Below are 12,169 nucleotides of genomic sequence, written 5' to 3'. Positions count from 1 at the left end.
AATTTGTTTTTATGTTCATTTTTTTACAATATATATATATATATAAATTCTCTTTCCTTGTTTCTTACAAAATTTTCATAGAAAAAATACATCAGAAATATATACACATCTATACTTACTATTGAAATATACATCAATTAGATTAGCATATCTTCTTCACTTTGGCCATATTTTGACTATAGTTTAAATTCAATTTTTTATCAAAGAAATATGGGTTTCTGTTGTTTTATTTACTTCTTCTGATTTTACTTTTTTCTTTTGAACATAACTAAGTTTTGTTTTGTCAAATTCTAGGATCATTATACCCAAATCTCCGCTATATCTATTTTTTGCAACCTAATGATACAAAATACAAGAACTTGTCATGTTGATGACTAAAAAACATACTGTCTACAATTACAAATATATACCTGCAAATATTTCTTTCCTTTTATGCTAGTAAGTCTTTTATCTTGTATAATTAATACATTATCAGCTTCTTGACTCGCTTTGGCACTGCCAAAAATAGACAAAGTTGTCAATTCTTCATTTCGTTCCTTTCTTGGATGTATAACCAAAGTAACGTGGCAATTATGCTTAGTAGCAAAATTTCTAAACTCTGCTATGATCTTATCCTGTTTCCAAAATCTAAAATATAGCGCCATATAAATATCAAGATCAATTTTTCAAAAAAGGAGTAAAAACATTTGTCTCACCTGTCACTGGTTATGTCTTCCGACATACCCATCATAAACTGCACATTATCGATTATCACATGAGCTATGTCATGCACGTACGTTGCATGTTCAACTGCCTGAAATAAAAAAGTGAAAAATTATACATAATATCATAAATCTTTCACTTATAAATAATGTATACTGTCATACATCCATAACAACTTTGATGTTCTGCTGACCATGAAAAGTCATAAAGTAAATTGGTAATTTGTTGAAAGCATCTGCATATGAGTTGAATTTATCCAAGTTTTCTTCCAAAGACACCTCTGCCATTTGTTGTAGCATAGTTCTAGCTAGTCGAGCATTTCTAATTTCAAAACTACCCCATAATGTATTGACACCTTGCATTGCTAAATCCAGTGAATATTCGCTCATGAATGTAGTTTTGCCACTGCCTAAAAGTCCATCAATATGCATGAAAAATACAATTTTATAAGCAGCATTCTCGGACACAAATAATTTATCTTCTTATTTCAGTTGTTAGTTGATTTATTATTTTACCAGTTGGACCAGTTAGGATCGTTAACTCTCCTCTTCTGTGTCCTTTTAAAATTCGATTTAGAGCAGGATATCTCTTCCACTTTACACCTTGAACTCTATCTATATTTTGTAAATCACATAACACATCTTGCCTCAAATCGTCAAAGATAGTAATACTTTTGTGCCAGATTGGTTGTGCATTCATCAAAATACTTTTAAGATCATAGCCTCTGTCAGCAGCTAGTTTTGGTCTAGGTTGCGTGTCAATTGGTCTCACAAAGTAACATCTCTTCTCATTTAATTTTTTAGCAAATTGTCTGGCTGTATACCAGCTAGGTTCATCATTTCCAAACCATAGAATTAATTTTTTAAAATTTTCAAAATTTGGCAACAACTGCTGTGGTAAATTCTGTAAATTATATGGCAAACAGACAATCATACTTGCTGCCTTTTGAGATGCTACTGCTAATAAATCATGTATCGTTGGCACAACCACCACAGACCCATCACTTCTAGTACCTTTTTGCTTATAAATTATAAATCCACCAACATTGTTAATAGGTTCAGTTTGTTCTAATTCTGATTTACTAGAAAGAGTTTTATAACCCATAACATTACCAAAAGCAATTAATGGGAAATATAATAATGCTGGTGTAGCTGCATATACACCATTTAACTGCAAGATGTCCTCTTGTGAAATTCTCTGTAATTTTTATTAATGTGTAATACTTACAAATATATATATATATATAGAAACACTGAAAGATTTATGTTAACTTAATTATCTTACTGGAAGAGAAAATATATTCAAAATTCTTTCATACGACTCTGATGATAAATCTCCAATTTGCTGATTAGATTCTATTATATTATTCCATTTTAAAGCATAATTGTCATGAACTTTTATAATATTCCTCAAAGTTTCCAATTCTTCTTGTACACTATTCGTTTTGTTTGATTTTATTAATGATAAAAATTTCTCCAATATATTCCATTCTCCTTTAGAATTGCATTTATCACATATAAAGTATCCTGGAGAAAACAAGTTTTTACAAAGTTATTTTAGTTTTATCTGCTTGCATTCTTTATATCAAATATTTTGTTATACATTTTATGTGATATTTTTCTTTACCTGTTGTCTTATTAACATAAACTTTTGCCTTTTTAGATTTTTCAGAATCACATATAGGACACTCGATAACTATACATGCATGTCCTTCAACAGTGGCAATATGCTTTTGTTTCAAAATTTGTTTTATTTGAAATAAAGATATCCCAGGTATTGGATTATTTATGTTACTAGTAGAATACAAACGATGATAAAACATCCGAAATTTATCATATTTTTCCGCAGTCAAAGCACGCATCAATAATTTTAAAGACATTTTTTTCCTTATCTAACTGGAGTTTCAACATTGAAATTAAGTTTGATAGCATTGAAATTGTTTCGATCAATAATAAAAATTGATGTTTTATCCAGCTGTAGATAATTTTGTTTCATGATTCAGATTTTTGAACATTGTTACAATACAATTCATACTTCAAAGTTTATTATTCAGCAAATAATTGTAAGTCTCTTATAGGAGGGTCATTGTTTATGTTACGTTCGTCGGGTACAATAACGATTACACACGAGACAGAGGATAGGACTTAAAAACAAATGATTACTTAATGTACTTCAAACTCGATATCCTTACTGTCGTCTCCACGATATTTACATTTGCTTTATTGATATTGTCGATTCGTAACATTCGTAATAATGAAAAACCGGCACACATTCAGACGCGGAGCACATGGTCACGGTTTATATTGTATGCACAGTTAAACAGTTAAAGGCTGTTGTACAAAATAAAATAAGGTCTGTTCTTTTTAATTAAACTTGTTGCATCAGTCTTTTGTGTGTGTCTCTCTTTCTATCTATCTATATATCTCTCTCTCTAACGAGCTTGCCCGTTGATTGGCTGTCGCGTCGCTTCCTGCCGTGTTCAGCGTAGAGTCCTATATAAAGAGAGAAGCGACATTGATGTCCGAAGCTCTGATTGGTAATCTGATTGATACTTGATTGGCTAAGCGAGCAGCCATATTGTGAACACAGCTGTTGCAGAATGATACGAATGGTGTTTGATAACGTTAGAGCGGTCCCAAAATGGCGGTGGAGGACTCAATTGGATACTGAAGGTTGTGGTGGGGGTTCGATGTCGCTTCTCTCTTTATATAGGACTCTACTCTGTAACGTTTGAAGCGCTAAGTGGACCGCAGCCTGAGACGCATCCATTGCGTGAAACATAACCTTATGCACATTGTGCACGTGCAATTTTATTTATTAATCGAACTACATTGAGCATTAAATCATGGTACGTATAAAGCAAAAATATTATTAAATCAATATCAGTATTTTTGACAATTTATTGGTTATTATTTAATTTAATTTATATGTAACGAAGTAAACTTTTTAAGTTACATTTTTATTTTTATAGGTCATTTAATATGATGTGTAAAAGGAATTGAAATCACATTTATTACTTAATCTATAAATATTTCCAAAACGGAAAGTATATCACTTAATTATATATATTACAATGACAAATCAGCGACCAGTTTCTTGTGGGTTAGATTTCTGCTGTGCTGCAAATTTAAAGGACTGTTTAGTTTATGCGCATGATTCACAGTAAGTTGTTAATTGTGCCTGTTTATAATAAATTGCATGTATTTATGTGATGCAATCCATACATATCATATTTGTACTTTTATTCATGGTTTTAGATATGATTTTATTTGTGCCCCTTTGGTTCATCCTTTATTTAAAAGAGAATTTATCTCGGGTCCTGCCAAAAATCGTGCAGGACCATTTACTAGGCCTGACTTAATTTTAGATAGTTCAGGTAAATGAAATATAATTATATGTACATACATATAATATTAATTACATTTATACTTTAAATAAGTAAGTCAATTTATAAAATAAAATTTTACAATTAAATATATATTTGTGTTTTGTAGATTGGAATAATTTAATAATTGGAAAGTTTTCTCCATTTATCAATGTTGATTCGACTAATCCCATTGTTAGGAAAAATAGCGAAGAAGCCTTGAATCAGGAATTAGGCTTAGCTAACCATTTTGGTTTATCAGGTGTGACTTTTAAATTAAGATGTGGAATAAACAAAAATGTGAATCTTGCAAGGGTTATTTCTGATAAAATAACAAATAACAATTGTACTTTCCAGGTAACACACACACACATATATTTATATATACACATTCACACAATACAGCAGTTATAATTTTGTAATTTTTGTAAATTAAAAGATGAATAAAAAGTAACTAAAGTAATAGAAAATATGCACTTGGAAAAAAAATTTTTTAAATAATATTTATGTTTGAAAACAAAGAAATATATATTTATATATACACATATATTTATATATACACACTCACACAATGCAGCAGTTATAATTTTGTAATTTTTGTAAATTAAAAGATGAGTAAAAAGTAACTAAAGTAATAGAAAATATGCACTTGGAAAAAAAATTTTAAAAATAATATTTATGTTTGAAAACAAAGAAATATATTTACCGCTATAAAATCTTTGACTTTTTATTTACAACTATAGAATAAAATAAATTGATAGTTTTTTAAATTGTTGAAATTTATTGTGTTTATTATTACAGGTATGGATACAAGTTCCTATGGAGAATCCAATTAAACAAGCCTATTCTTATAGAACAGAGGATTGTCCAGAAGAAGAAAATCCATGGGAATGGTGGAATTCTTTTAGAGTAATATGTGATTATAATAAAAGATTGGGAATTGCATTAATTGTCAGTCTTGACTTGCCTGATGAGGATGAGGTATAGTATGCAGATTAAACTTTAAAATTAAAATAGTGTAAAATTATGAATGCAATATGTATAAACTTAATATGAATTAAAATTTTTCCAGATTAATAGATGGCTCGGAGAACCAGTGAGATGTTTGATTATGCCGACAACGTTATTTGTAACAAATAAAAAGGGATATCCAGTACTCTGTAAGGCACATCAAGAATTAGTAAAAAGATTTGCTGCCTTAGAAGTACAATTTATTGTAACAGGCGCATCACGTTACGAAACCATTAGCTATTATTATAGTTATCTTGATTATCTGTGGAAGGTAAACTGAAGAAATTATATAAAATTTTTAAAAGATGAATACTTTTATAACAATTTTATAAAATGTAAAAAATAACATCTTTATTCTTTTAGAAATGTCAAAGTAATGGAACAGTGGAAAAATTTGCTCGAGGATATGAGGACTATTTGCAATGTCCATTACAACCACTCGTGGATAATCTTGAGTCACAAACTTATGAAATATTTGAGAAGGATCCTGTAAAATATCGAGAATATCAGAGTGCTACATATAAAGCTATTAAAGCAATAATATCAAAGATGGAGGAAAAACGAACAATGTAAGTCAAATCATAAAGTCAAAGTAATAATGCATAAAGGAATAAGAATTGCAAATTTTTAGAGTTATTATGGTCGTTGGTGCTGGAAGAGGTCCGCTTGTAACCGCATCTTTAAACGCCGCAGAAATGGCGCATCAGGAAGTGAAGATATACGCAGTGGAGAAGAATCCTCATGCCGTGATAACGTGAGATTATTTTCAAATAATTATGTTTAATTGAAGTCTTTTCATTTTTTCAATAGTTTTCCAAGTGGTTTTTATTAAGTATAATATAACTATACTAGAAAGATCAAAAGAAAAATAAAGCCATTTAAAAATGACAAAAAGTAGTTGAAAAAAAAGATTATTTTTAATTTCTTCTGAAATAAAACAAAGTAGAAAACTATTTGTCAACATTATATGTATATATTCATATTTTATATAACCCTAAATTAGATACGCATGTTCATCATTTCATCATCTATATTTACAGTTTACAGACCCTTCAAAGAAAGATCTGGAAAGAAAAAGTTACAGTGGTATCATGTGATATGAGAGAATGGAATCCTCCAGAAAAAGCTGATATTATCATCTCTGAATTACTTGGGTCTTTTGGCGATAATGAATTGTCTCCAGAATGTTTAGATAATGTCCTTAAGTTCTTAAAAGGTTTGCAGTGCATGCTGTATTTTCTAAATTTACATTAATAATATTAATTTTTTTTCTAACTATTTTGATATGTTTGGAATTTTTATTAGAAGATGGAATTAACATACCACAGTCATATACTTCATACATAGCTCCTATGCAATCCTCTAAATTATACAACGAAGTGAGACAGCTCAGAGATAAAGATAAACATCCATTAGCTCATTTTGAGACTCCATACGTAGTACATCTTCAAAATAAATATGATATAGCAAACCCAAAACCACTTTTTACATTCAAACATCCAAATATAGGTTCGTATAAAGTATCAATTATATTTTAGTTATTTTATTTTCTTTACATATTTATATTTTCTTTTAGATGCTGTTATTGATAATTCGAGATATGAAACCAAAACTTTTCAAGTAGATCAGAACTGCATATTACATGGATTTTCAGGATACTTCTCAGCAATTTTATATGAACATATTACATTAAGCATAGAACCTAGTACTTATAGTCCAGATATGTTCAGTTGGTTTCCAATCTTTTTTCCACTTAAGGTATATTTAAAATAATTTTTTTCTTTTAAGGTATACTTGTGAAATATAATTTTTAATAAGACAAAAATATTTTGATGCAGGAGCCTGTACAATTAAAAGCAGGAGATGAAATAGTGGTTCATTTTTGGCGCAGATGTGACTCTAAAAAAGTGTGGTATGAATGGTGTCTCAGCAAACCCATTCCCGTCTCAATTCACAATTCAACTGGACGTTTTTCCACTATCGGATTATAATGTAATGATTTTGTGATTATTTCTTGTTTATTCAAGAATTTCTCGCTAAACGTATGCGATGACGTAATTAAGTTATTAAGTATTTAGTTGAATTTTTTAACTAGATACTTAATAACATATTTTTTGAATATCCAAACAGTATTCTATATCCGAATATTTTTAATATTAATTTTATTTCAAATTTACGAGATTTATTTTATGACATTAACACTAACTAGCGCGATTAAAAGCTTCAATTTGATATAAAACTTGACGTAACGTAAAATACGAATTTTTTATTTACATATATAACGCAACAAGTATTTTTAAAACAATTGTTTATTTCAAAATGTTATTGAAATATTTGTTTCACTTAGGCTTCAAAGGTACGTACTCAAACGTGTACTTTTTGTTACCCGCTATTTATTCAGTATCAGGTAATCATTGATAATGCAAAATGATTAATAAAGGAAAGTGTACTTGTAGTTGTATTAAAGATATGATATGTGAATATTTCCTTGCAAACGGTTTTTTATATAATACAACTGTGGATCTCTTATTATGAAGCTGATGTCTCAGGTCACTGATATTCAATGAGGTCACTGATATGGTAGAATTCTGATAACATGTGTTACGAGATGTTCTCGAAACGTGCTGTTACTGTCCTCTTAAACTCACGTGATTCGAAAAACATTGTGTAATTTCTACATGTTATAAGATTAGCATTGATAAGGAAAATAATGCTACAATACACAAATATATATACATATATATGTACACTTTGCAATGAATTTTTGCATATTAATTTTTTTACAAATGACTTGAAATCTTTTACATAAATGCTTCCAATTTATTTAATAAAACAAGCCTAAAAAAATTGTCCTATCAAATCATTTTGTATGAAGCAAAAGTTATCTTAGATTTCATTGTATAACTAAAGCACAAGAAAAAACAAGAGATACATGTAATATTTATAGATGTAATTTTATTGCTAATGATTCATGGGATCAATATAGAAGATACTAAAAGAAAGCATTACCACTTATAAGAAATTCTTATATTTCTTCTCATTTAACCTATGTAGATCCAGGGAACATTTTAATTATAAATAACTTTAAATAGTAAAAGAGAATTAATCAAATAATAAAGTTTTAGGTAACAAAATCTGTGAAATAAAATGAAACTCAATGTAAATTGAAAGTAATTATGCAAAAATTAATGGAATTAATCAAGCAATTTAATATCTTCATTATTGTAAAATGTATGAGAATGTGATGTAATATAACAAAGTTTAGCTACATTAAAAACGTAATGCAACAATTGCTTCTATATTATCAGAAATGGATTATATTTGTATTTTTGTCTATAAGTAAAAACATTGTATGTGCAACTTTTCAAGTTATTTTTGCATTATTTAATCATGTTCAATTGGAGCAAATCATATTTAAAAATTGAGTCTGCTGATCTCTAATGTAAAATTTGTATACATCATTCCTTATTTCATTACAAAATTGTAAATTATAATTTATGTCTACTCTCACAGTCTGAAAATATTCTCAAGATTATAATTTAACAAGTAATGTATATCTAAATGTCAATTGTTGCTAACGATACTGGCTGATAACAGAAATATAAAACTAACTTGATTGCTTAAAGATCGGAGGTCGCTTGGTAATTGTACTTGCGATTGTTCTATGCTTGTACGCAATTAACATTTGTATTTCAAGCTAAGGAAAAGAGGCTAAAATTGGAAAAAAAATTTATTTTCACTATTCCTGATGAAGTTCCTGGTACACCTGGTTTAAATAAAAGCAAGTTTTTTAATTCATCGATTGATCAATCGCATTGTGTAGCTTTTACAGAGCAAAGTTACATTTGCGTATAATGTGGTTGATCAACCATTGAATTAAAAAAAAAAAAAAACTCGTCATAGTTGGATCATATTTCCGAGACGCGATAAGAGAGGGTAACCCGATAACGGTCGAAACGTGCTCGCTAGATCGTAACTTTGTCTCATTATTCGCTCCGTTTTACTCTCGCCGCGGGTCGCACGTCGTACGTCGCACGTCGTACATTCGCGCGTGGCATTCAGAGTGAGGTTAGGTTATCTCGTGTACGATCTCGCACGGTGATCGCGACAACGAAGGAAAAATGGCAAGATTGATCGTTCAGATCAGCAAATGTGCGGTAAAGACGCTCGCGGTCTCGCATAGCGGTTTGCTCGGCACAGCCGCAAAATCGAAAATACCTCTCGCCATGGCGCGATCCATAACCACAACTCGGTGCTTGCGAGATGGTGAGTATACGCCGTACACGCGAAGCGAGAATCATCGACTCGAGATCGCTGTCTTGACTTTTTCAACAGCGCCAATACGTGTTTGCAAAGACTATTTGTGACACGAGGAAACGATTCGGTCGCCAAGTATCGTCTATCGCGAATTTTGTTCGCTTTCTTTAAAATTTAAACTGTCAATCATTGATCATTGATCGCGAACAAATAATATTGATTATTCACACGTGCGCGCGCATATATAAACTGTATGTACGTATATGTAAATGTTATTACATAATAAATCAATAATATAAGTATTATGTAATAATATATACATACAAAACGGTTCTTCAGTTAAAATAATGACGAATTCAACTAATGATAATTTTGGCCGGCAGAATTGTTGAGAAATGCGAAATTTCTAATTCAACTTCTTGTTTTTAATTTAACTTTTTCTATATATTGAACGACAAAAAATAAATAATTTTATTTGTGCTAACAAAAATAATTCAGCCGATCAAGTTAGTCGAACTGTATGTCGTCACATTTTTCCATTGTCGCTGTACGAATATTTAATATTGTGTATCTAAATTTGTATCTCTAATGATGCAATTTTGCTTAAACAAACGTTGCGTTATTATCGAGTCGCAGTTGTGAGATAAATGCGTGATTTTTCAGAACGATTATACACCGATAAGCACGAATGGATAACAGTAGACGGCAAAATCGGCACAGTCGGTATATCGGATTACGCGCAGGATGCGCTCGGGGATGTGGTGTACGCGCAGCTTCCCGACGTAGGATCTATAATCAAAAAAGATGGTAGCTGATACGACGCTTTCTTACCTAGCGTGACTAAATTTCAGAAATTAAAAGCATTGTCTCTAGAAACACATACTAGAATGTCTTGTTGAAAAAAATTACTATTTTATGTATAACATTTTTTTTTCTTATTTCTTACAATTTATAATGAAGCTTTAAGATATATACAAATAATAAAGGAAAAGTACATAATAAAAACCAAAGCTGTTGGTAAGACACAAGAAACTTGGATTCTGTGCATGGAACATTAAATATTAGGAATAAGAATTGGAGTTTTAGAGTCAATTTCCTCAATAAACACTAATGATAAATAATAAGTTATGTTGTTTTTCATATAATATATTCATGTATTATATTTTGCGTTGATATTATGCTTTTCATTTAATATTTATTAAAGAAGTTAATTCTAAAATTTTTACTCTTATTCCTAATATTTAATATTCCTTCAATCTTTGTGCACAAGGCCTTAATTATTATCGGTTTAAGCGTTGTCTTATCCCTTTTTTTAATTTGTGCATCAGCCTAATTTTTAAATTTAAAATAAAAATTTGAAATGTGTTTCGCAGATTTTATGTAACTGTGTTATTTTTTTATAGAGGAATGCGGAGCTCTGGAATCAGTGAAGGCAGCTTCGGAACTAATAAGTCCGGTCAGCGGAAAAGTTACGGAGAAAAATGAGGCGGTGGAAAATAAACCCGCATTAATTAATAAATCTTGTTACAAAGATGGTTGGCTATTCAAAGTAGAGTTAAGCGATCCAGACGAGCTCAAGAGTCTAATGAATGAGGAGGATTATAATTCGTTTTTAAAATCAGATGCACATTAAATTTATACTTACGCTAGAAAATTTTTCTCTAACGTAGAATTTGAATCAAATCAGTAATATCAAAAATTGTATGTTCTGTTTAAAGACACCACTCGAGATTTCAATGATCTTATTGAAACACTTGAAAGACATTTTTACTATAATTGTTCGTACAATATGTTCACGTACGATTTAATTAAAACTTATCCAAAAATTAATGCGTGTGCAATTTGATGTAAACTACATAGAGATGTAGAATGACATACCTTTGTCTTACTATTTGTATCAATTTGTACAATTCATACAAAATTCAAAATATGCTAAGTATTCATTTTAAATATATGATGTGTTTTACGAAAAATAAGGTTGTATTTGCACCTTGGTTACAGCTGGAGTTATACATCTATTACTCCAGTAATTTTATAATAGAAATGTTAATGAAAGAAATTAGTGCATCGAGCAAGCAAGCATTTAATGTTTTTCCAATGTCATATATGATCTTAATTAATTCATGTTAGAATGATATCGAAAATTATTTACTGCAAAATTAAATGAAGTTGTATGTGACGTATTACACACACACACACACATACACACAAACACATACACACACATAAAAATATAATTCAATATAGAGATTTTAACACGTAAAGATGTTGTGTTTCAGCACAAGTCAACATTGATATTGATTGCGATAGTTGCAATATTTTTATTAGTCACTGTTCTTCAATTTGTATTTATACAAAGCAAACAAATCTTGTGAGATATATATATATATATATATATATATATATATGTATGTATATGTATGTATGTGTGTGTATATGTGTGTGTGTGTGTACACATACACACATTGTTTGATAATACATGAATAACAGCATTCGAGTTACGAATTATGATACAATTCTTTTTTTTGAGCGCACAAAGATTTTAAAATTTTGTAATAATTGTATATCCTAATAAGAATGTATGATCGCCAGATATTATTCTCGAATTTCACAAAAGGGATACTGACTGATTTTAGATTATTTTTAATTTTTTTTTTAAATATTTCGTTACCGGATAGCCATCCTAAAGTTCCAAAATGAGGGAAGTAATATCACTATGGGTTTCAACCAATACAATATATAAAAAATAGTATTGTTAGCTCTCTAGAAAGGAACAATTATCTGTTAATAATAAAGATATATTTACAGTCAATTAATTTTTCTACATAATTTACA

General features: G+C 29.6%; 3 protein-coding genes across 6 annotated transcripts; 2 read left to right on the top strand and 1 right to left on the bottom strand.

Moving 5' to 3' along the window:
* Nucleotides 1–30: 30 nt before the first annotated feature.
* LOC105195942 (twinkle protein, mitochondrial) lies at nt 31–3,172 on the bottom strand. The gene is made up of 7 exons (XM_026133282.2): nt 2,329–3,172; nt 1,987–2,228; nt 1,218–1,899; nt 867–1,111; nt 696–793; nt 411–627; nt 31–336 (listed from the first exon to the last, which is right to left on the bottom strand). The coding sequence occupies exons 1-7, from the start codon at nt 2,579–2,581 to the stop codon at nt 190–192; spliced, it is 1,884 nt and encodes a 627-aa protein (XP_025989067.1). The 5' UTR covers nt 2,582–3,172; the 3' UTR covers nt 31–189.
* Nucleotides 3,173–3,399: 227 nt separating this feature from the next.
* On the top strand, nt 3,400–11,164 carry LOC105201826 (protein arginine N-methyltransferase 5). 4 transcript variants are annotated; one of them, XR_005575525.1, is made up of 13 exons: nt 3,400–3,550; nt 3,674–3,864; nt 3,960–4,078; nt 4,197–4,423; nt 4,868–5,047; nt 5,139–5,348; nt 5,441–5,646; nt 5,709–5,831; nt 6,118–6,293; nt 6,383–6,586; nt 6,654–6,835; nt 6,916–9,343; nt 10,738–11,164. XR_005575525.1 is itself a non-coding variant. In XM_011170041.3 (13 exons), the coding sequence occupies exons 2-12, from the start codon at nt 3,776–3,778 to the stop codon at nt 7,066–7,068; spliced, it is 1,869 nt and encodes a 622-aa protein (XP_011168343.1). In that variant the 5' UTR covers nt 3,400–3,550; nt 3,674–3,775; the 3' UTR covers nt 7,069; nt 10,738–10,867. The 4 variants fall into 4 exon arrangements, 2 of the variants coding, with proteins under 2 accessions (XP_011168343.1, XP_039309295.1); XM_011170041.3 differs by having other exon boundaries at nt 6,916–7,069; nt 10,738–10,867; XM_039453361.1 differs by lacking the exon at nt 10,738–11,164 and adding an exon at nt 9,998–10,135 and having other exon boundaries at nt 6,916–7,069.
* On the top strand, nt 9,199–10,967 carry LOC105201827 (glycine cleavage system H protein, mitochondrial). Its single transcript, XM_011170042.2, has 3 exons — nt 9,199–9,343; nt 9,998–10,141; nt 10,738–10,967. The coding sequence occupies exons 1-3, from the start codon at nt 9,199–9,201 to the stop codon at nt 10,965–10,967; spliced, it is 519 nt and encodes a 172-aa protein (XP_011168344.1).
* Nucleotides 11,165–12,169: the final 1,005 nt, after the last annotated feature.

This window comes from Solenopsis invicta, chromosome 9 (genome assembly GCF_016802725.1).
Source record: "Solenopsis invicta isolate M01_SB chromosome 9, UNIL_Sinv_3.0, whole genome shotgun sequence".
Taxonomy (NCBI): Eukaryota; Metazoa; Arthropoda; class Insecta; order Hymenoptera; family Formicidae; genus Solenopsis; species Solenopsis invicta.
Note: the sequence above shows the minus strand (reverse complement) of the source record. Positions and strands in the feature narration are given on the sequence as shown.